Source organism: Leopardus geoffroyi, chromosome A2 (assembly GCF_018350155.1).
Source record: "Leopardus geoffroyi isolate Oge1 chromosome A2, O.geoffroyi_Oge1_pat1.0, whole genome shotgun sequence".
In the NCBI taxonomy this organism is placed as follows: Eukaryota; Metazoa; Chordata; class Mammalia; order Carnivora; family Felidae; genus Leopardus; species Leopardus geoffroyi.
In genome coordinates, this window is record NC_059331.1 from 155541498 (window position 1) to 155566583 (window position 25086).

Sequence of the window (25086 nt, forward strand, 5' to 3'; positions counted from 1 at the left end):
TATGTTGAACGTGAACTATGTGAGAGGCACTGTGCTCAGGGTTCCATAAATAAGGAGTGACTAAAAGAATCAGAGTCCCTGCCTCAGAGAGCTTACATTCCAGGGAGGAAGACAGGCGTTCAAGCAGAGCACGCACAAATACATAGAATAATAATAACCTGTGTTAAGGTCAGTGATGGAAAAGAACAGGGTGTCACGAGTGAGACTATCAAGGAGGACTTGACGTAGATTGGGGATGCATCTGGGGAGGCTGACAAAGTCACTCATTAAAGCTGAGACCCAAGGATACAAAGAAAGACCTCAGTTGGGGCGGGGGGGTGGGGTGGGGCGGGGAAGAGTGGTCCAAGAAGAGGAAAGGGCACCTGTGAAGGTCCTGCAGCAGCGGAGAACTTGGTACACTTGTGGGAAAGGCACACAGACACCCGGCAAGGCTGGATTGTAGGGAACAGGGTGGTGAGCGCGGTGGGAGGAGACAGCAGAGCCAGGCAGATGCCATGGGCCTGCTTTCCAAGCTTTGGGGATTTGCTACATTTTAAATCTTTCCCTCTCCACTAGCTCCTTTCCCTCTTTAAACACATACGGGTTTCCTCTAGAAAAACTTTCATTGGAATCAAGGACCTTTGCAGCTCTGCGGATTTCTCACCTTCCTTGCCAAGGGTTTTAAGCTGGTGGGGGTTGGGGGCAGGTGGAGAAGGGAGGAGCTGAGGCTGTCTATCAGTTTACCTGAACTCACAGGTTTTCCTTCTTTGTCTTCTCAACCTGGCCTCTGTAAGCATCCCTTTTCTGAAGCTGCCCCCTGAGGGTCACTACTGAGTTTCTGGTAAAACCTAATCACTTTCTGGGGCATTTCTTTATGTGACACCTGTTAGTTTCTATAGCATAAGGCTGTGGTGCTCAAAGTGCAATCCTTGGGCCAGGGCTGGTGTGCCAATGACATAGGTACAATAATTGAGAATAGGCATTTAAAAACTCTTTTTTAAAAGTTATTTTTCTCTTTGCTTTAAATGTAATTTCTACACCCAACGTGGGGCTCGAACTCAGGACCCCAAGATCAAAAATCTCATACTCTACAGACTGAACCAGCCAGGTGCCCCTGTGCTTAGAAAATTTTAAAGCAATTTGACAGAACAAATTTTTAAAAGACAACTAAGGCTTGTATATTGTTGTCTTTTTCATTTCATTTTTCTGGCAATTCCTTTTTGTTGTATTTTACAGAAGTATCATTCAGCAAAGGATTGCAAACACAGGCACACAGGCACCCTCTGGGGTTTGACGAGCTGGGTGCAATGCTGGCCCCCCGGCCACTTCCCCTTCTCAGACAACTGCCTGTGTCTTTGCTTGTAGCTGTTTCTTCCTCTTTCTCTCCCTCTTTCTGGGCTTTGGGTGTTTCCCCAGGTTTTTCCTCTCCAGGCTTCTAAACTTGAGTATCTCCACACCTGAATTCATCATCCCTAATCTCTACCTCACCCTTCTCCCTTCTGAACCTGAACTCAGCACTCAGGACAGGAACATAAAGAAAGACCATGCTTCCAGCTTCCAGCTTCCAGCTTCCAGCCTAGGTCCTCAGGGCCTTAAGTCAGGCCATGAGGCTGAAACTGTCACCCATGCCCAGAGGTGCCTGATGCACTCACGGAAGCTCCTGCTGCAAAGGAAGGGCTACCTCTCCATAAACCCCTTCTTCCTCCCCTTGAGGTGTCCAGCCAGGAGAGGAAGGACTGTGCCTCAGAGCTCCCACAGATGTGGTCTATGGGGTGGAAGCAGGTCTGAGCTGTTTTCTCTACGACGGGATCGCACTGTGCTTTGTTGCCCGCCCCGAACACTCCCTAGTCGGGGATGCCATTAGCCCAGGCTGGTATTAGCCAGGCAAATGCTTGGGGATGGACGCATGGTGGTCTGTGGCCCAGAGCAGAGTGAAGTTACCGGCCTGGAGTGGGCCATACAGCTCCTGGGTTTCCCCGGCTGAGCTAACCGGATTCTGGTAGCTCAAGTCCCCAGCATGCATACTACCTAGATTTGGTAGGGAAGATGCAAACTGTTCAAAGAGGCCGCAGAATCACTCAACATTTACTGAGTATCAACTGAGTCTGTACTCAGATTACTACATTCAAACTTTGCAACAACCTTGTAAAGAATTACTATCATTAAACATATTATATATACGAGGAAACAGAGACAGGGGTGCCTGGGTGGCTCAGTCTGTTAAGCGTGGGACTTTGGCTCAGGTCATGATCTTGGGGTTCGTGAGTTCCAGCCCCACATTGGGCTCTGCACTGGCAGTACAGAGCCTGCTTGGGATTCTCTCTCTCTGCCCCTCCCCCACTGGTGTGTGCATACTTTCTCTCTCTCTCTCTCAAAATAAATGAATAAACTCAAAAGAAAAAAAAAAAAAAAGGAAACAGACAGAGCTCAGATAAATTGCTCAAGGTCACACTGGGAGAAAGAGATGGAGCCAGGGTCAGAAGCCAGGAAGTCTGGTCCATGTCTGGTGCTCTCCACAGCACAGGCACTAAGCAGAGCATGGAAGTTAAGTCAACGCAGGAGGAAAGCTGTGGTCACAAAAAGTTTTAAAACCTTTATTTACATATTAACTTTGAGAAAAAGGAAATTTCAAAAGGCTAATGATAACCACATCCAAACTGGCTTCTTTCTTATTTAAACACTTCCACATTCGTCCCACATCCAGCCCATATGTTTAATGTGCACCTTCTGGGGGTCGAGCTGAGCTCACAGCTAGCTGGTGAAGCAAAGGCAAGAAGTCCCTGCCTTTGGGGAGCCCACAGCCTGGTGAAGGGGTACACCCCCTCCCAGCCTGAGTTTGCTTCCTGGGCCTTCAAATTATCATGTGATTGAGGTACTTCTTAGTTTTAGAGATGCTGGGATGATTTAACTGGTCCGCTGATGTTTCCTGAAGTGGGTCACAACATATGTAATATCCCAGTTTTGACAACCAATGCCAAATACTGTGATTTCAAGTAGTATTTTGAAGGTTACCTGTGACTTTTCTATATTTTTGTAAATGAAATACTAAGAGCTCATCCCACATCTCCATTTGAATGACCCGTGGGAATCTCAATCCAAGGGGCACCTGGGTGGCTCAGTCAGTTAAGCATCTGACTTCGGCTCAGGTCATGATCTCAGGGTTTGTGGGTTCGAGCCCCGTGTGGGGCTCTGTGCTGACAGCTCAGAGCCTGGAGCCTGCTTCAGATTCTGTGTCTGTCTCTCTCTCTGCCCCTCCCCTGCTCATGCTCTGTCTCTCAAAAATAAATAAACGTTTTAAAAAATTAATAAATCCAAAATTGAACTCACCCTCCTATTCCCCCCGCACCCCAATGAAGACCAGTTCCTCCTCCAGTGCTCCTCAGCATAGGCCATCGCCCTTTGTCCAAATGTTTATGCCTTAAACCTGGGAGTCCCGTCCAAACCCCCTTCTCCTTTAGCACCTATATCTGACCAATTAACAAGAGTTCCACCGGCCAAGCATTCCTAGTATCCACTGCTTTTCTCAGTCCCCCAGCAGCTGTACCCTGGGCTTACCCCCTCCCACCCCACAGTTACCCACCCTGTCTGCTGTCCAGGTGAGCTTTTCACAAATGAAAATCCGGTCGGGTCTCTCCCTTCTTAAAAAATGTGAGTTTTTAAGGAAAGTTTCCCATTCCTAGTAACTGATAGGCCAGAACACTTCCCTGGTCTCCGGGACTCTTCTGGACCAGGCTCCAGAGGACCTGGAGGCCTCGGCTCCCACCCTTCCTGATCTCTCTGGCCACACCACTGCCTTTCAGGGCCTCCAACACACTAGCCTTTCTTCCTCTGGGACATTCACCTGTTTCTCAAACTGAACACCCCTTGTCCACGTGGGAATCTCAGGTCTCAGTCCGAGTGCCACATCCTCCCCAATCTGGCCCTGTTTCCATAACAGGCTAGATAACCCTGCTGAACATTCCCGTAGCGCCATGGGCTTCCTCGTGGCACCGAGTGTGGTTATAGTTACATAACTGCAGAGTTGTGTGCTTCTCTTACGAGTACGTAAGGTCCACGAGGCCAGGGTCTCAGTTCATTTTGTTCACTGTTATGTTCTATTACTACACAGGTGCAGGATAAATGTTTGCCGGTTGAATACATGAGTGAATATTTAAATTTTTTTAAACATTTATTTATTTTTGAGAGACAGAGGGAGAGCACAAGCAGGGGAGGGGCAGAGAGAGAGGGAGACACAGAATCTGAAGCAGGCTCCTTGAGCTGCCACAGATTCTCTTCTTGTCTCCATGTCCAGTGACCACACACAGGTCTTTCCCAGGTCCCACCGGCTCTTGGGAAGGGCGTGTGTGCCATCAGGAGATGAGAGTGGGGCTAAGTGGGGGAATGCTTATGTTAGCTGGGCTCACACCTCCCCCATAAAGTGCTACTGCTACTCATGGTGGGCTTATGCTTATCTCTATCCTAAATCCAAAACAGAAATGCCAGTAGAAAACCCATCTTTATCCGCCATTATGTCTAACGTCCAATCATTTCCACCTCCAGTGGGAAATAAGACATGACATGGGGCACCGGGGTGGCTCAGCTGGTTGAGCATCCGACTTTTCATTATAGCTCAGGTCATGATTTCATGGTCCCGGGATCGAGCCCTATGTTGGGCTCTGTGCTGGTTCAAGGAGCCTGCTTGGGACTCCCTCTCCCTCTGTCCTTCTGCCTGCTCAAACACTCATGCTTTCTCTTTTTTAAAAAAAAAAGCTGTAGGGGCGCCTGCATGGCTCAATCAGTTAAGCATCCGACTTTGGCTCAGGTCATGATCTCGCGGTTTAAGGGTTCGAGCCCTACATTGGGTTCACTGTTGATCCTCTGTCCCCCCGCTCTCTCTCTCTCTGCCCCTACCCTGCTCTCTCTCTCAAAAATAAACATTTAAAAAATTATTTTAAAAAAAGACTTGACAGTCACTGCTCTAATGTAGAATAACAACTTTCCTCTCTATTCTTTAAAAAAAATTTTTTTTAATGTTTATTTTTGAGAGAGAGAGGCAGAGACAGAGTGTGAGCAGGCAAGAGGTAAAGACAGAGGGAGACACACAACCCGAAGCAGGCTCCAGGCTCTGAGCTGTCAGCACAGAACCTGACAGGGGGCTTGAACTCACAAACCATGAGATCATGACCTGAGCCAAAGTTGGACGCTAAATGGACTGAGCCACCCAGGCACCCCTGTCCTCTCTATTCTTATTTCTGTTTTCTAATGCAACTGCCATTAAATAAAGAATTTACAAAATCAAGCTTCTCTCATGCTTTCAAAGTAACTTTGGCTTTGTCAAATTAATCAAACAATTTGCCCCTTTGAAGATTTTAAGCACTCAGTGTTTAGACATGGCAGTTACAACTGCCTCTTGGATGGCATGTTGACTGGAACAGCCATGACAGGAACAGACCACAATATGGCTGGTAAGTGAAATTAAGCACTCACTGGGTAATAGCTGAGGGTTGATGTCCAACCAGACCACTCTGGGGATCCCTATCAGTCCTACCGAAGATGGAAATTATGGAATCAATAACAGCAGGCGTCTGATTTGGTAGCCATATAATGACCCAGGCTTCCTGTCCTCAAAAAGTTCCGCAAATTGTACGCTAAAGCCTCAAGAAAAGGCTGAATCTATCTATACAATGCCAAATAATGTTGAAACGTTGAAATTTTGGTCAACATAGTTATTTGGCTTCATAAGGATCTAAAAACTCCATCATAGGATTAAATTAAACTAAAATTAAAAACCTGCATGCCAGGGGCACCTGGGTGGCTCAGTCAGTTAAGTGTCTGACTTTTAATTTCTGCTCAGGTCATGATCTCTGCTCAGGTCATGATCTCGTGGTTTGTGAGTTTGAGGCCAGCATCGGGCTCTGCGCTGACAGCATGGAGCCTGCTTGGGATTCTCTCTCTCCCTCTCTCTCTCTGTCCTTCCCCACTCACCTGTGAATGCTCTCTTTCTCTCTCTCAAATAAAAAAAACAAAACAAAACAAAACAAAAAACCTGAAAAAACCAAACACCAAAAAACTGCATTCCAGTTAAAACATTTTGGGTATACAGATACATGTAAATTCAGGATGCTGCTTACACTTAAAAAATAGTAACTTTCCTTGTTAAATGTAGGCCTTCAGGCATTCCTGCCAGAGTTATTCAATGCACGCCACAGAACATACACAACCAAGTTAATGCTGCTGTAGGAACCTTATCTTTGGAATTTCCTGACATTTAAGGGTTTCTCATTTCCCATTTTAGGATTGAAGGCATAAGTCCTTGCATTTAATTTCCTGGGGCTTTAGCGAAATGAAGAAAGGAGGAAGGGGAGAGAACACAGAACAGAGGAGAAAGGGAAGAGGAAAAAAAAAGGAAGAGAATGTCCAGAAAAAAGGCATTTTCTCAAACTGAGAATCTCAGTCCACTGGTCTGGCTCCTGCAAGAGTGGACCCGTCGGCCTATGAAAATAAGCTGAATACGTTCTCTGAAGTGCACAGCCTGGCCATGTAATTCTAAACCCTCCTAACCTCAAAATCCTTAATCATTTCTTTCTTCAGCCTTGGCTTGGCTCTCCTGCCTCAGAGAGGACAGTAAGTCAGCCAAATCCTGAGTTGAGCCTCTTCTTTTTTTTTAAGAGATAGGACCACAATAAAGAGCACACTTTATTATTTTTTTAAGTAGAAAGTGAACATCTTGCCCTCATCACCCCCATTGTACTATTTTAAACAAAAGGAAAAATCCAAAGCCAAAATTCTTAAACACAGCTGATGCAACCATAATCAAACTGGCCAAGAAAAATTTCATCTTTGGACTGAAACTAAGTAACTTTAGCTGGTTTTAAAGAGGATGCTGGAACACTGAAAAGAGCAGATGGTAGCTACGAGAGAAAAGATAATGGGAATAACTGTTCACCAGGTCGATCTGTCTGCACAATGAGGACACAGCAGAAAGACTCTGATTTCCCAGAACCAACCAACCTGCCCCTGGGAGAGGGGGGCTTTTTTTTTTTTTTTAATTTAACGTTAATTCATTTTTTGAGAGATAGAGAGAGACAGAGCGCAAGCGAGGGAGGAGCAGAGAGAAAGGGAGACACAGAATCCGAAGCAGTCTGCAGGCTCTGAGCTGTCAGCACAGAGCCCGACACGGGGCTCGAACCCACAAACTGTGAGATCATGACCTGAGCTGAAGTTGGACGCTTAACCAACTGAGCCACCCAGGTGCCCCGAGAGAAGGAGCCTTTTTGGAGGAACAGCCCAGGAAGGGCACAAAGAGCTGCTGTCACAACACACTGGGGGCATGAGCAGCGAGGTCACCAGAGCACTCACGCACCTGGGCTTTGGCACTGGTTTGGGAAAGGATTTAGAACCAGAGATGGGTACGAGCTTTCTCAGAACATCAACACGGAAGCTCTAAATTCTTCTATGGATTCTACATACCGATGACGCTAAAGCCTGGTGAAGGCCAGTCCCATTTATGGAATACTGATACAAAAATCTTAAATAGAGTAATAAACCAGGACCAAATGGGAGAGTTCATCCCAAAAATGTAAGAATGGGTCAATATTAGGATATAAAGTCATTGCTCGTAGGTCAGAGGATAGGAACCATATGATCATATAAAGCTACTGAAAGTAACTTGACAAAATCTGACATCCAATTCTAATCTTTAAAACTCTTAGTAAAAAAGGAAGTATAAATGAAAATACCTTGATTACATAAACGCATACCTCAAACAAGAGTACCTGTGAGTAGAACACCAGCAGCATTACCATGAAAGTCAGGGAGGACACGGGGCTGTCCACTGCTATCAGCACTATTACTTAACCCTGTTCTGAAAGCATTAGTCAGTATGACTCAGAGAAAAAGTTCAGAGATTTAAAAGAAAAGGCAAAATGATAATTCTTTGCAGACGATATTATATACGCAGAAGATCCAAGAGAATCAACTGACAATTAGCAACAGTAAAAAATTTCTTGAAGGGGTCTTTCAAGAGAATAACATACAGGGGTGCCTGGGTGGTTTAATTGGTTAAGTGTCCAACTTCGGCTCAGGTTATGATCTCACATTCGTGAGTTCGAGCCCCTCATCGGGCTCTGTGCTCAAAAATGAATAAACATTAAAAAATAAAAAAAATAAACTAGAGGCGCCTGGGCGGCTCAGTTGGTTAAGTGGTGGGCTTTGGATCAGGTCGTGATCTTGCTGTCCGTGAGTTCGAGCCCCGTGTTGGGCTTTATGCTGACAGCTCAGAGCCCGGAGCCTGTCTTGGATTCTGTGTCTCCTTCTCTCTCTCTGCCCCTCCCCCACTCACGTGCTGTCTCTCTCTCTCTCTCTCAAAAATAAATAAACATTAAAAAAATAACAAACTAACATATGTTGTGTGTGTGAAATGTGATAGTGACATCTAGAACATTTGGAACAATACATGCAACAACAGTCAAGATATTTTTGAAAAAAGGAGGATAATAAGGAAACAAAAAAGGGGGTTCTAATTATTACAAAGGTGAACAATTGGTCACTTTTTTTTTGGTGTATGACAGGAGAGTGTACGTAGTATGTCAAAGAGAATCAACTGATTACTAGGAACGAGAAGAAATTTCTGTAAGCTCTACTAGATATTCAACATATTATGAGGTTAAAATAATTAAAATAGTTAATTAAAATAATTAAAATAGAGAAATAGCTACTCTAAATATTAAACAGAATAGAACCAGAAAAAAATAACAGCAGCTTACATTTATTAAGCATTCACCATATTCCAGGTTCTATTTTCACTTATGTTTACACATATTTATTCATCCAATCTTCACAACAAAGCTATGAAGTGGTTTCTAGAGTTATCGCTATGTTATAAAATAAGTAAAATGAGGCCAAGACAAATTTAGTAGCTTGTACAACGTCACACAGCTAGTAAGTAGCAGATCTAGTAAGTTCTCTGGCCCTAGAGTCTTCTCTAACGCTATATGCTATTCACCCCAGCATTATATGTAAATTGGAAACAACTGAAGCACCTGTCAGTAGAGGAATGGTTAAATACGGTTTATCCACATGAGGTAAAGAATGTAGCAGTTCAAAAAGGAAGGTGAAAAAAAAAGTGGCAGCACTGAAAGATCTCCGTGATATCCTATGTGAAAAACAGTATATATAGCAGAATTTCTTTTTTATTTTTTTATTATTATTTTTTTAATTATTATTTTTTTTTCAACGTTTATTTATTTTTGGGACAGAGAGAGACAGAGCATGAACGGGGGAGGGGCAGAGAGAGAGGGAGACACAGAATCAGAAACAGGCTCCAGGCTCTGAGCCATCAGCCCAGAGCCCGACGCGGGGCTCGAACTCACGGACCGCGAGATCATGACCTGGCTGAAGTCGGACGCTTAACCGACTGCGCCACCCAGGCGCCCCAGGATTTCTTTTTAAAAAGGACGTAATTTATATCTATTCCCCCCCCCTCGAATATGCAAACTTTTTCCACTGCAAGAGAACAAAAGAAATTATGTTTCTTACAGCAAAACAATCCTACCTGACAGACCATGCTGAGTAGGAGAGTGACATGACTGAATATATTTCTAGAAAACTCCTCTGGCTGCTAAGGAGGAATATATTAAGGTGGAAGGTAGACAACAGATAAGTAGTAAGAGAGCAGATGGAATCAGATTCAAGATAATGTTTAAAACTAGAACCGAAGAGCTTGCTGATGAATTAGATGAGGGGTGTGTGAAAAAGAGAGGAATCACAAATCACGCCTAGGTTTTTGGCCTAAGTGCAATGAAGGATGATGCCTTTAACAAGATGGCAGTTATCTGGCCTGAACTGGGATGTAGGTTTAGACACATTCAGTCCAAACTGTCAGATAACCAAATGGAGAACTGTGCAGGACATGACGGTGCAAACCTTCACGAGAGGAGGGAGTCAGGGCTGGAGAGATACATCTGGGGATCGCAAGCAGGTAACTGACATTTAAAGCCATGGGACTGAATGAGATCATTTAGGGAGTGATGTAGATGGAGAACTAGCTGCTCTGATCCCAGTCGATGGTGTGTCAGGCGTGTTATTCCAACACTCAGGGAGAGAGGAGAACAGAACTGAGCAAGAGACTGTGAAGTAGGGCCACCAGGGAGGTAGTGACCTAGAAGCCCAGGGAGCACCGTGCTTCAGGTGGAGGGAGTGAAGTTGTTCCTCAAATGCCAAGAGATGTCATGTAAGAAAAGAACAGGGAACGGGCTGTTGGATTTAGTGAGATGGGGGTCACAGGTGGCCTTGGGTCAAGGGAAGTTTCAGGATAAGTGGCAAAAGCCCAACTGCAGTGAGTCAAGGGAAACACAGAGATGAAGAAGGGTGACCACAGCAGGCACAACGGGTTTGAGTTTTGTACTGTAGCTGGTTTCCAGATTAGTGGGTATCAAACCAGTTAGCACATAACAAAAATGGACTAGACATTAGTTCTCAAAGCAGAAAGGAAATGGTTTTCAAAGCAGATTTTAACTTCAAGCATTCACGTTTTATTATCTAATGTATTATTTTAACATTATAAAATACAGTAAGACCTTGGTTTGCGAGCATAATTCGTTCCGGAAACATGCTTGTAATCCAAAGTATTTGTATGTCAAAGTGAATTTCCCCTTAAAAAATAATGGAAACTCAGAGGATTCATTCCACAACCCAAAATTATTCAGATAAAAATGGTTACAATACTGTACTATAATACAAAATAATAAAGGAAATACAAAATATAAAGAAAAGTAAACAAACTAACCTGCGCTTGCCTTTGAAAACCTTCGAGGCTGGTGTGAGGGAGACAAGAGAGAGGAGGGTTATTGTGTAGGACGACTTTCACTATCACTAACGGATGTTGACTACACTACATATTAATAAACTCTTGTCACAGACTGTATTTAAAGTAACTGGCAATTAAGGCAGCAGAGAAAAGGATCTACATCTGCAGGCAGCCTGACCTAGAATGAAGCAAAGCATTCCTAGGCTTACTCTTGTATGGAAAAACAAAGGACTTTGTGCTTTGAAGTGACAAAATACACTCATGCCAGCTGTGGGCACCTTCCAGCTTTCAGAAAAATCACTGATTTCTGCCAAACGCTGTGGCATGAGACGGAGCATCCAAGCATGGGAGAGGATCACCCATAATTCTGCAGCGAGCAAGCGAGAGAGACACAGAGAGAGAGAGACAGAGAGAGAGGGAACCTTGGCTCAGTTGTGATCATGTGACATTCAGCATCACATACAACTCGTACTGCAAGATATCACTCGTTTATCAAGTTACAATTTATTACAAATGTTTGCTTGTCTTGCGGAACACTCGCGGAACAAGTTACTTGCAACCCAAGGATTTACCGTATTTAGTGTGTGCATCTTTTAGCATGTATAAATGAGGAAACTGAGGTTTCAGGCTCAATAACTTGTTCAAGGTCACATAGATAGACTGTGACAGGACCAAGGTAGACCCAGGCTGTGTGTTTCTAGAGCTCATACCAGGAAAAAAACATGAAAAAATGAGCCAGTGGAGATTCAAAGCACCATGCACGAGTTGGGGATGGTGGTGGCAGAATGAGTTGTTGGCACCAATTAGTTAATTGCCAGGGTTAACACGAGTTTTCGTTGAACCCTTGGTTAGTATCAGAATGACAAGGACTTATCACATCCAAAGGTAATTTTTCAAAGCAAATACTCTTTTTTGACGACAGAGAACACAAAACACATGCATCAGCTATCACATCTCCAGGTTTAATCAATAAACTATCTCAAGCCATGAGCGGTCTCGACCAACTACAAGATCCATCAGCGTAATAAAACAAACAACGAGAGGCACCTGGGTGGCTCAGTCGGTTGAGCATCCGACTTTGGCTCAGGTCATGATCTCACAGCTCGTGAGTTCGAGCCCCGCGTCGGGCTCTGTGCTGACAGCTCAGAGCCTGGAGCCTGCTTCTGGTTCTGTGTCTCCCTCTCTCTCTGCCCCTAACCCACTCGCATTCTGTCTCTGTCTCTCTCAAAAATAAACGTTAAAAAATTTTTTTAAACAAAAACAAACAATGAGGCTCACAGCAGTTGTGATGCAGCATAAACTACTGGAGCAGACAGCCACCTGTCACCTACCTGTGGTCAGCACTGGGTTTCGGTCTTCCGGTCCACAGTCTTCTGTTCACAGAGGAGGGCGGGGGAGAGGAGGGCAGGGGAGGGGGAGGTAGAGAAGGCAGAGGAGGCAGGTGCCTCTTGTCCTTCCTGAAGCCTGGGTTCCCGTCCTTGTCCCCTTCTCCGTCGTGTTTGAACGTTCTCCGGGGTTTGGGCAGGGGGTTGATGAAGGGTTTGGCGGGGGGGCCCTCCGAGCCCCTGTCCGCACTCTCCAGGCTCCGGTCGCAGGGCCTCCTGCACGAGCCTTTCCTTTCCTCTGCAGCCTCAGGGGCGAGCTCCCTGGCTTCTAGGTCCCAGTGGTGGGACCTGAATTCAGAGCCCCGCCAGCCCCCTCGGTTCTCAGGAAGGGCGGGCCCCTCCTCGGCCTTGTCCGGCAGGCAATGTGGGGAATAACAAGTCCCTGGTAACTGGGGATCCAACCCTGCCGACCCATCCTTCAGAGCCTGCTCAAGTTTCTCCACCTGCCTCAGCACGGAAAGGCTGTCATTCGGCAAGCGCTGTTTGCCCGGCCGCGGCTCGCGGCCTCTGCCCAAGCTGGGAGCCGGCTGCTCGGTGGGCTGGCTGAGGTCTTGCCTCGGCTCTGCATCCTGTCCCCTGACTTTCACAAGCCCTTTATTCCTCTCATCCTCCTTGCTCTCTGCTTCTGGCCTGGTTCCATCCTGAGCCTCCGTGCCCCACGCTCTCACACCATCACTGCTTCTCCCCATCACACAGGACGTCAGGTAATCCTCTTGCCCGTCTGCTTTCCTGCCGGGGGCAGGAGCGGGCAGCTCTTTTCTCCCTTCCCATTCGGATATCTTGTCCTTTATGCTGAGGGGCTTGGGCCGGGCCCCGCCTCGGGCAGAAAGGCACGGGTTCTCGACACCACCGAGCTGCCTCTTGCCTCTTGCCTTGCTGGCTTCTTTAGCATTGAGATCTGAAGCTGAGTCGCTGATGATCATATTTGAGCTGAACATGTTCTGCTGAAAACAGTCCACTCTTGACTCTAGCATCAGGTTATTGAGACTTTCCAGTGAGCTCCTTGTGGGGGGTGAATCCTGATCAGTCTCTGGGGAAGGAATGGGGGACCTAAATGGCCTTCGAGGGTCTTCCCCAGCCTCTGGACCTTCCACCTTGACCCTGGACAAGAAAGACAAACACTGGGTGAGGCATTCTTGGTTATTGTTCTTGGCTGCTCATAAAGATTTGCTAAAACTTAGATATAAATGTTATATGCTAGTTGTAAGTCACAAACATTGAAGCCACCACTTTAAAAAGATCACTTTGTTGGGGCACCTGGGTGGCTCAGTCGGTTAGGCGTCTGACTCTTGATTTTGGCTCAAGTCATGATCTCACTGTTCACGGGACTGAGCCCCCCATCAGTGGGCTCTGTGCTCACAGTGCGGAGCCTGCTTGGGATTCTCTCTCTCTGCCCCTCCCCTGCTCACTCTCTCTCTTTCAAAAATAAATAAACATTAAAAATAAATAAATAAACATTAAAAAATTATCTTGAAAGAAAAGCAGAAAAACATTTTTAAGCTAGTCTAATGAGAACAGGAGTCTCTATGTTTTTGAATACAAAACATTCTTCCACCAGCAAAGGTTATAACTAAGCAGAGTGACCTTGGACATGCCATCATTAGCAAGCACACATGGACCAACTTCATGGTGCACATTTTTTGAATGGGTGGTTCTGACAATATAGGAATTCTGAAACTCTAGTTAAGGTTCACAGTGAGAGATGGATAATTTCATGCATTCTGTTAGTATTTAGCTTCCTGTTCGAAGACTAAGAGTTATTTACATGCAGACTTCTCCCTCCACTGGGACATTAACACGTAAATTGTGTTGCCGTTCACGGTTACACAGCATAAATCAGAAACTTGTGCAAACGCAAACACATTTTCATATTTTAAATATGGCTATCAAAGCAGAATTCCTGATTTAAATAAACGATCAGAACGCACAAGAGAGTGCTTACAAAAGAGAAACATATTTTTTAATTGCCCTGTCACCACTGAAGACGTTAGCATGAATTCAGATATCAGTCAGAAGCAAAAGCAGAATCAGTTTGTTGACATTTTACTGAGAGTTCAAAAGGCAGAAGTGAAAGTCCTTACTCTCACAGTGCTAGAAGCAAGATGAAGAGACAGGACAGACACGCATTCAGAGAGAACAATTCAGGTTAGTTCATGCTTAAAGACAGTGGATGAGAGGGATGCCTGGATGGCTCAGGTCACGACCTCACGGTTTTGTGAGTTCAAGCTCTGCACTGGCTCTGTGCTGGTGGCATGGAACCTCCTTGGGATTCTTTCTCCCTCTCTCTCTCCCCCTCCCCAACTCACGCTGTCTCTCTCTCAAAAATAAATAAACTTAAAAAAAAAAGACAGTGCATGATAGAATAATAATCATTAATATCATATGTACTATTAAACATCATTGACAGCAAATAAATATGGCTTTCGAGTCAGAGGGACCCCAGTTTCAATCTTGGCTCCATTTTTTTTTCATTTTAAAATAAGAAACCTCCCTCCCTTCTCTAGACTGCAACTTGAATGGTGCAGAGGCCAAATTTATCTTGTGTTCTGTGCCTAGTACACAGTTGGTAGTCAATATTTACAAAATTAATGAATGGATGAGTTAATATTGGTAATGTTCCCACATTATAGCACACAGCGTAGGTTGTGATATTACTAAGTGGCAAGCAGTGTTTTTAAGTTTTTTTTTTTAAGTTTATTTATTTTTGAGAGAGACAGAGAGAGAGGGAGAGAGACAGAATGCGAGCGGGGGAGGGGCGGAGAGAGAGGGAGACCCAGAATCCAAAACAGGCTCCAGGCTCTGAGCTGTCAGCACAGAGCTTGCCGTGGGGCTTGAACTCACAAACTGCGAGATCATGACCTGAGCCGAAGTCGGCACTTAAACGAGCCACCCAGAAGCCCCGGGCAAGCAGTGTTATTGTAGTGATTACCGCTCTTGTCTAAGATCCCAAACATCTGGAGTGACCTCACAATCACTGAGGCCCTATGTAAAAACTTCTGAAAAGGAGAAAGGATGGCTTGCTGGAAGACTGCACTGGATTTACGAAGCTCAAGCAAGAGAGGCAGGGATGGTGAAACCAGATGCAGAGTGCCTTCTCCACACAGTTGCCGCACCCAAGAGTTTCTCAAGGTCCCGTTTCCAGGACTCTATGGCTCCAGAAGGGACTAGGGCCTGGGGTGCAGAGCTGTGAACAGCCCAGCGGTCGTCAACCCCTCTGAAGAATGAGACAGACAATCAGAGGAAAGGGCTCCATCTGGACAGAAAACAGCATTGCTGAGATAAAATGGGCAAAGCTGGCTTTGCGGACAGATGCAGCTGTAAAGCTTTACGGTGCAAGTATAATTCAAATACCCGTGCATCCTAGTAGTTAGAAAAATAAATCCTGGGCTGGGAAGCATATCGGGGAGAGGCCTGAAGCTGCCATGCGTCTGTCCTCTCGACAACTGGACATCAGTCAGACCTTCCCTTGACCACTTTGGCCTCAGGTCCTGCAGCACCTTGGGGAGGATGTACAGGAGGCGCATCACAATGACCGGGAAAAGAACTCCTCCTTGGTCCAAGGAAGTGAGGTCAGAGAGGAGGGAAAGGAGACAGAGAAAGGAAGGAAACTGAGAATCCAGGCCAATTCCTACACTCTCGGGGGAGAAAAACTCTTACTTGTCAGCCAATTTGTAGCTCAGGTTTTCAGTCTGGCTGTGGCTGCCCTTGGCCGGCCTGCACACTGTCATCATGTCAGCACCAAGAGGAGCTCCAAGTCGCCTGGGGGAACAGGGATGCACACTTGGTGAGTCACCACGGCAGATCTAGGGCCCACACCCTGAACTATTTATCCCTGATAGAGTCCAGCCCTGGAGTGGGGCGGGGGTATGTGTGACTGGAACACACCCTTCAGAATCCCGGACCCAGGGGAGGGCGCAAGGGCACAGAATCCCGAGGTCCACCTGGACTCAGACCCCATACCAACCTCTTCACCTCCAGACCCCATGCCAATCTCGTGTGTGTGTGTGTGTGTGTGTGTGTGTGTGTAAGCAAAACAGATACCAGCTCAACGTGACACTTTCAGCCTAAGAACCCGTAATGAGCTAAAAGTCCCCAAAGAAGAAACGAGTTGTTACTTTACTTGAAACAAGAAATAAATTGGGGCGCCTGGGTGGCGCAGTCGGTTAAGCGTCCGACTTCAGCCAGGTCACCATCTCGCGGTCCGTGAATTCGAGCCCCGCGTCAGGCTCTGGGCTGATGGCTCAGAGCCTGGAGCCTGTTTCCGATTCTGTGTCTCCCTCTCTCTCTGCCCCTCCCCCGTTCATGCTCTGTCTCTCTCTGTCCCCAAAATAAATAAACGTTGAAAAAAAAAAATTAAAAAAAAAAAAAAAAAAAAAGAAATAAACTAGGTGCCAAAGCAGAAACATCTGCACAGAGGTACTTTTGCGCTGGCCCTCACGAGAAGCACGCACCCACAGCGTCCTTGGCTTTGGAACCACGTAGGAAGGACCTCTCCCAGCGGCCGCAAACCCAGGGGAGGAAACATGTAACCCCTAGGGTCATCTGTCTAAGGGAAACTAGGTGGTTCTGGCAAACCCAGGAATCCCACGGGGCACCTTAGACCTGAAAAATAACCAGGACCATGTGGATACCAAAGCAGCTGCCTCAGCGCCATGGTGGTTGCACGATATGCCAGAGCCTGACATTCAACTGAAGTGAAGTGGCTGATTAAAATGTATGATTTCAGGGCACCTGGGTGGCTCAGTCTGTTAAGCGTCCAACTTTGGCTCAGGTCATGATCTCACAGCTTCTGAGTTCGAGCCCCACGTCAGGCTCTGTGCTGACGGCTCTGAGCCTGGAGCCTGCTTCAGATTCTGTGTCTCCCCCCTGCCCCCCGCCCCTCTCCTACTCATGTTCTGTCTTTCAAAAAGTAAATAAATGTTAAGAAAATTAAAAATAAAATAAAATAAAATGTATGATTTCAACAGCAAGTCCCTATAGAACTCTGGGTCTCTCAACACGAGGACAAATGGACATTGCTCAGGTGGACGTGGTTTGGAAGATGAGGCCCATCAGAGAATGCCAACAGGATGGGCTATGCAATTCATTTACCTCGTCCCCGTCCCTCCCGAGGCGGACGAGGTAACTCTTTGACTAGAGTTTCAAGGAGTATTGAGATATTGGAGATTCACATGTTTTTCCCACTGACCCTCCAGGGACTTCCTCTTCTGAATTCCTCTAAAGTTCTGAAATTCCCATCCCCTCTCCCAGGAGAGTTTATCTGCCAGGTGACAGGGTGGGCTGCCCAAACTCCTGGCCTGGGCATCCCCTTCCTGCAAGAAATCAAAGGGCTAGTCTTCAAAACATCCATATAACTCCCGGGAACAAGGAGAGGGAGGCCAGCAGGAGGAAGAGAAAAAGGAGAGTGAGTGTGGGTAACAAATTAAAAAGAAGCAGGGTAGGACTGGTGAGCTGAAAATACAGGAAGGGAACAGACTGGTCCAAGAAGGTGTACGTTTGGGGAGGAGGAAAGAGGCTCAGGCCTGCGCACAGACCTCAACTGCCCCTTACCAGTCATGCGGCACCCTGCAGCTTGGGGGATGGCCATGCTGGAAGCAAGCCCCGCTCTTTTTTTTTTTTTTTTACGATTCTTAGAGAATGAGTGAGAGAGCAAGCACAAGTGGGGGAGAGGCGGCACAGGGAGAGAGAGAGTGAGAGAGAGAGAGAGAGTGAGAGAAAGAATCTTGAGCAGACTCAATGCTCAGCACAGAGCCCAATGTGGGACTCGATTCCACGACTGTGGGATCATGATCTGAGCTGCAATCAAGAGTCGGACACTCAACCAACTGAGCCACCGAGGCGCCCCAAGCCCAGCTCTTTAAGAAAGCCAGACCCAGGGTTCTCCTCTCCTGTTATGGAAAAGTGCACTCAAGGGCCTTTCAGAGACAGGAAGGAACTCACTGCCCCTCTCGTAAGTTCCACAAAGCTTCTGGTCCACTATACTACAATTTAAAAAATTAAAAAAAAAAAAAAAATTCTGGAGCCTCTCCATTTGGCCGGACTGAAAGACACTGCCCTTCTGTCCTGAATCTGGTGCAAGGCCTGTCAGATGGCAAGGACAGTGGCCGCCCCCGCCACCCCCTTCGTGCCTGCATTCTGCCTCCACACAGACCGACCGCAGGGATGCAGCCTTGTTCCCCGTGAGCAGCTGCTCTGTCCACCTACCCTCTTCTTTCAAGCTGGCACCCCCTTTCCCTGGCACTACAACGAGGTGCCAGGCTTTGTGCAGGACGCTCTGGGCCTCAAGGATGAGGAAGACAGGGAGTGTGCCCTCAGGGAGAACACCCGGGACTGTGCTTGGGTCACTATCGGCCCTGGCATCCAGCTCTCCCCAAAGAGAACAATTTCCCTATACTTCCCAGAAAGCCAGAGTTTTTCCAAAAGGGACAAAGGCCACTGTGTCTCCTGCATGGAGAACCACATATGGACTCTGAGGTTGAAGTCACAAGAAGCACTTAATACGGTACTGAAGTGAAGACGATTCCCATGGGGCAGTAACAGCTTCGAGTGCTAAACGCATGGTCTTTGGAGAAACAGCTGATGTCATATTCCAAGAAGCTTCAGGGGCTGGAACTCAGAAGGCAAAGAACGTCCCCCACTCAGCAATCAGCGTGCCGGCATTTCTGAATTCACAGAGGAATGGAAAATGCGGCCCCCAAAAACCTACGACCCTTCCCTTTTCACCTGTGTTGTTTAAAAGTCATTAGTTAGGTGACAAGCCCAGCCTAATTTGCTAATGGGAAGTTCTCTGACTTAAAATTACCATAACTTCACTATCACTTTGTAAGTCTGGGATTGCAAGACGGAGCGATTTCAAGTGTGGTCCACTGGGAATCTGGGAACCGGGGGACCTCGTCAGACAGGTAGATTCCTGGGCACCAGTCCAATGTACCAAAACCAACTGTCCGGGCAATGGCCTGGAAGCTGCATTTCAATACAGTAAAGCAAAGGCCTCAGGTGATTTCTTACGCAACCCAACGTTCGTTATTTCTTCCTGGGCAATCTGGCCTTGTGATCCAGACTGGTTTCCAGGAGGTATAATGAATGTATGACTAATAAAAACACATTTTCTCACTCAATTGCTTTCCATAAAAATACAATGGAGACATTCATCAGACGGGCTTAATTAGTACTAATAATTAGTACTGATCATTTTAATTCAATTTAAAATGTTAGACAAAATTCTGAAGCTAAATAACGGGTGGTACATGAATATATTTTTTAGTGAGATGCTTCTGGTCAGTCTCAAAGGCCCACAGAAAATGTAACTGCTCCAGACTGACATTACTGGATCAAAAACCTGTATTATTTTAAAATTCTTTTACGTTGGGGCGCCTTAGTTAAATCGGTTAAGCAGTTAAGTGTCCGACCTCAGTTCAGGTCATGATCTCACAGTTTGTGAGTTCGAGCCCCGCATCGGGTTCTGTGCTGACAGCTCAGAGCCTGGAGCCTGCTTCAGATTCTGTGTCTCCCTCTCTCGCTGCCCCTCCTCCGCTCACACTCTGTCTCTCCCTGTCTCTCAAAAATAAATAAACGTTAAAAAAAAATTTTTTTTAATTCCCTTACGTTAATCCACTAAGCTTGAAGTTCCAGCCTGATCTCTGAACAGTTTCCTTAAGGACCTTGGAGTACTACAAGGTGAAATCATTAATTAAAAACTAAGTATCTCGGGAGTGCCTGGGTGGCTCAGCTATGAGTGTCTGACTCTTGGTTTCAGATCAGGTCATGATTGTGGGATCGAACCCTGCATCAGACTCTGCACGGATAGCCTGGAGACTGCTTGGCACCTCCCCTCTGCCCCTGCCCTGCTGTGCTTGGGCGCTTGCATGCTCTCACCAGGGAAAGGAAGGGGGAGAGCAGCTCCTCCAGGATCCCGCCCACGCCTGCCTGTCTGCTCTTTCCTCCACTGCCACTTGGGGAACCAGTCTGGTGAAGCCAGGTAGTCTTCACTACAGGTTGTATGATTCCATTCACACGAAATGTCTAGGGTAGGCAAGTCCATAGAGGGAAGGGGAGTTGGGACTGACTGCCGATATGTAAGTAAGGGTTTCTTTTGGGGATGACAGAAATATTCGGTGACAGTTGTACAACACAGTGAATATACTACAAGTCACTAAACTGTACACTTTTTTTTAAAGTTTACTTATTTATTTTGAGAGAAAGAGAGAGCACGAGCAAGGGAGGGGCAGAGAGAGAATGAGAGAGAGAGAATCTCAAGTGGGTTCTGCACTGTTAGTGCAGAGCCCGATGCAGGGCTCGAACTCACAAACCGTGAGATCATGACCTGAGTCGAAACCAAGAGTCGGATGCTTAATGGACTGAGCCACCCAGATGCCCAAAACTGTACACTTCTAAGTGGTAAATTTTATGTGAGTTATTATCTCCATCAAAAAATACATTATAAGGGGTGCATGGGTGGCTCAGTCGGTTGAGCATCCAACTCTTGATTTCAGCTCAGGTCAGGATCCCAAGGTCATGGGATCAAGCCCCACTTTGGGCTCTGAACTGTGTGTGGTGTCTGCTTAGGATTCTCCCTCTATATTTCTCTCTCTCTCTCTCTCCCTCTCCCTCTGCCTCTCTCTCCTAACGCTCTCTCTTAAAAAAAAAGGGGGGGGATGCAAGCTGGTGCAGCCACTCTGGAAAACAGTATGGAGGTTCGTCAAAAAACTAAAAATAGAACTACCCTATGACCCAGCAATTGCACTACTAGGTATTTATTTATCCATGGGATACAGGTGTGGTGTTTTGAAGGGACACATGCAACCCCCATGTTTATAACAGCACTATCTACAATACCCAAAGTATAGAAAGAGCCCAAATGTCCATCGATGGATGAATGGACAAAGAAGATGTGGTGTATATATACAATGGAGTATTACTCGGCAATCAAAAAGAATGAAATCTTGCCATTTGCAACTACGTGGATGGAACTGGAGGGTATTATGCTAAGCGAAATCAGTCGGAGAAAGAAAAATATAATATGACTTCACTCATATGAGGACTTTAAGAGACAAAACAGATGAACATAAGGGAAGGGAAACAAAGATAATACAAAAACAGGGAGGGGGCAAAACATAAGAGACTCATAAATATGGAGAACATCAGAGGGTTACTAGAGGGGGCATGGGAGGGGAGATGGGCTAAATGGGTAAGGGCACTAAGGAATCTACTCCTGAAATCATTGTTGCACTATATGCTAACTAATTTGGATGTAAATTAAAAGAAAAGAAAAGAAAAAAAAAACCATGAGGTTTCACATTAAAAAAAAAAAAGTTAAAAACAAAAAGCAGGAACAACTGCAGATCATGAGGAGATCTGGCCCCCACCCCAGACAGAGTGAATCATACTGCCAGGAGGGCCTAGGAATATGCATCTCTAAGCTCCCCAGGGAAGTCATGGGACAGTGTCAGAGCTGCTAAACCATATTTATCTTTCTGCCTCTTGCATCGTCAGTCGGCAACAGAAATACTCTCCTACGGCCTCTCCTTTGTAAGGCAGCCTTTCACTCCAGTGTGTCCGTTTGCTCCTATTTCAGAGCAGCTCCAAAATCTGGTGGAGGAGTTATCAGCCCACAGTTAGTTGCCTCTGTCCCTTGAACCCAGGGGTAAATGCTCCAATGAGCATTTGAAAATGAAAAAGCTCATTTTCACGCTAAAGGAGGCCTCAAGCCCAAAAGCATAATCTGAGTCATTTTAAGACTTTCTGTTGGTCTGACTCCTCAGTTACTGACAATATTTTCTTTTAACAATTTGGTCAGTGTTTGCCTGACCTGCACCTGTCAGTTTGTCTGACAAATGAAGCCACTGGGAATTTGTGGCCAGAACAGCCTGACATTGCAGGAAGGAACACACTTTGTGATGCTCCTGTGGCCAGAGGCGGCTAAAGATTTTTATTCTTCTTCCTTTCATAAACCCGAGTTTCACACCTGCAGAACATTCTTATGTACAGAGAGATGTATTTGGCCACCTTAGTAGAATGGAAACACATTTTCACTTGACAGTATTTGCAAACCCATGCTTTTTCCGTCACTCGCAATGTAGAAATACTTCCATATGTTGCCTTTAGGTTGTGTATTTTGTCGAGGTAAAAAGAGATAAAGTACAATTAGGTGGCCATCTTGCATATGAGCACTAAGCTACAGAGTATAAGGTTTTAGTGCTGCCAGCCCTCCCGGGGGAATGCTTGAGAACTACCCGTGTCACCGCTGTGGAAAAAGTTCCTATGGGTTTGCCATAAATCATCAAAGTATGAGTTATAAAAGCTATGAAATATGCTCACACTGCCAAAATATGATTTAAGAATCTGAATTCTGGTAAATATATTTTCTTGTAAGAAAAAAAGTACTGGCTCAGTTGGTAGAGCACGTGACTCTTAATCTGGGGGTTGTTGAGTTCGAACCTCACGTTGGGCAGAGAGCCTACTAAAAAAATAATAAACCTGCAATGCAGTGGTATTATCCTCATTAAAACAAAAATTAAGCTTTTTTTGGTTCCTTTTGTGTATTAGAGGTCACCAAACTGGGAGGAGTCAGGTTCCAACTTCTTTCAACTCTCAAATATTTTTTTAATGTTTATTTTTATTTTTGAGACAGAGAGAGAGAGAGAGAGAGAGAGAGAGAGATCATGAGTGGGGGAGGGGCAGAGAGAAATGGAGACACAGAATCTGAAGCAGGCTCCAGGCTCAGAGCTGTCAGTACAGAGCCTGATGTGGGGCTCGAACTCATGAACACGGGATCATGTAAGACCTGAGCCAATGTCGGACGTTTAACTGACTGAGCACCCAGGCGCCCCTCAACTCCCAAATATTTTTTTTTTTTTTATTTTTTTTCAACGTTTATTCATTTTTGGGACAGAGAGAGACAGAACATGAACGGGGGAGGGGCAGAGAGAGAGGGAGACACAGAATCGGAAACAGGCTCCAGGCTCTGAGCCGTCAGCCCAGAGCCTGACGCGGGGCTCGAACTCCCGGACTGGGAGATCGTGACCTGGCTGAAGTCGGACGCCTAACCGACTGCGCCACCCAGGCGCCCCTCAACTCCCAAATATTTAAACTTGTTCTTCTTTCTCTCTATTCTGGGCTACACCAGAAGCCGCTTCTTACTTCTAACCTCTACAGAAGTCAATGCCAAAGTGCCTGCCACGTTTCTGATAGGAAATAGAGGCTCAATTAGGTTAGGTCACTTGTTCAAGTTCATACAACAACTCATGAGTGAGCCAGGAACGGGTCTAGGTTTTGAACCCAAATCTGGTGCTTCTTATGCGACAACTGTGGCTTCATACTATCTCATTCAGTCTAGAAACAGACTCTAGCTCGTTGTTTTCAGTGTCTGTCTCCTTCAGCTCTTCAAAATCAACAACTGTTTTACACTGCTTTGCAGCCATGCCGAATTTCGTCACTCAGCTTGCTGAGTGAGCTGGGAGGGAGACTGAACGTTTTTGTGGGTCTCTTTTTTTTTTTTTTTTTTTTTTTTTTATGGTCTGTGATGATATACTTCTGTATTTGGAGAATCTATCCTAAGAAATAATCCTAAATGGGGTGCCCGGGTGTATAAATAACTCAAATGTCAGACCATATAATGGTAACATAAGCTATAATATAGCTATTTGATGGGCTATCATAGAGCACATGAAATTATGTTTAAGGAGACTACCATTCTGTAAGGGCAGAGAGGAGAGTAGTGGTTGCCTAGGTCAAGGGTGCATATGGCAAGAAAAAGAGGAGTGACTGCCAATGGGCATGGAGTTTCTTTCTTTCTTTTAATTTTTTTAAATGTTATTTATTTTTGAGAGACAGAGAATGAGCAAGGGAGGGGCAGAGAGAGAGGGAGACAGAATTTGAAGCAGGCTCCAGGCTCTGAACTGTCAGCACAGAGCCCGATGCAGGACTTGAACCCATGAACAGTGAGATCATGGCCTGAGCCAAAATCGATGATTACCCGAATGAGCCACCCAGGCGCTGGGGGTTTCTTTCTAAAGTGATAAAAATGTCCTAAAATTGATTGTGATGATGGTTGCACAATTCTATAAATATGCCAAAACCCATTAAACTGTACCCTTTAAATGGGTGAACTGTACTGTATGTGAAATATCTCAATAAAGCTCTTATTTAAAAAAATAAATTAAAAATAGTGTCCAATATGAATAAGATATTAAAAAAAAAAAAGAGGAGGAAGAATCTATTCCTATTCCAAATTGTGTAAAAGGGGCACCTGGGTGGCTCAGGGGGTTAAGCGACCACTCTTGATTTCAGCTCAGGTCATGATCTCCACGTTTGTGGGTTCAAGCCCCGTGATGGTTTCTGCACTGACAGCACAAGGCCTGCTTGGGATTCTCTCCCTCCTTCCCCCCCCCACCCAAAATAAATAAACTTAAAAAGGAATTTCCAAAACTGTATAAGAAAATGACTGTAAGTAAATGTAACAAATGATTAACAGTTGTCACTGGGTAAGAAACTTGGGATGATTTTTTTCCCATTCTCTATACTTACCTATAATTCAACAACAACAAAAAACAGATTTCCAAACTTTCTATAATAAGCACACATTACTATTAATGTCACAAATAATGGGGAACATGTAAACCCTGTTGTCTGTGGGTGTCTGAGTCTGCCCTGTGGCGCCCCTTAAAAGGCTCTGGTTGCCTTATGGCCACAAGTGTGGCTGGGCACTGGGCTGGCCCGAACCCATCAGTCCAGCACTTGTTTTGTTATGGCACAGCTACCTCCTAAATGAAAGGGTAAGTGACACTGTTCTCATTACCGCCTTTCCCTGAGTGACCACCAAGACTTGTATTCTGGCCTGCCACTTCCCAGTACAGATGTTGCCCTGGGTCCAAAGAGAGATTATATGGAAACATATGGTTAACAGGAAAATAATCCTATAATTCATTCTTCCAACTA

The 25086-nt window shown here is 45.7% G+C and overlaps 1 protein-coding gene across 6 annotated transcripts in view; it reads right to left on the reverse strand.

Annotated features, from left to right (window-relative positions):
- The window catches only part of DENND2A (DENN domain containing 2A), a 103938-nt gene that overhangs the window by 59224 nt on the left and 19628 nt on the right, over window positions 1-25086 (reverse strand). For 5 of the 6 annotated variants that reach the window (XM_045495886.1, XM_045495885.1, XM_045495889.1 and 2 more), the window contains exons 2-3: window positions 15808-15909; window positions 12097-13251 (exon numbers count right to left, since the gene is read on the reverse strand). In XM_045495886.1, the coding sequence (XP_045351842.1) occupies window positions 12097-13251; window positions 15808-15881 (1229 nt within the window). In that variant the 5' untranslated portion in view covers window positions 15882-15909. The remainder of the gene's footprint in view (window positions 1-12096; window positions 13252-15807; window positions 15910-25086) is intronic. The other variant, XM_045495888.1, reaches the window with a different exon arrangement.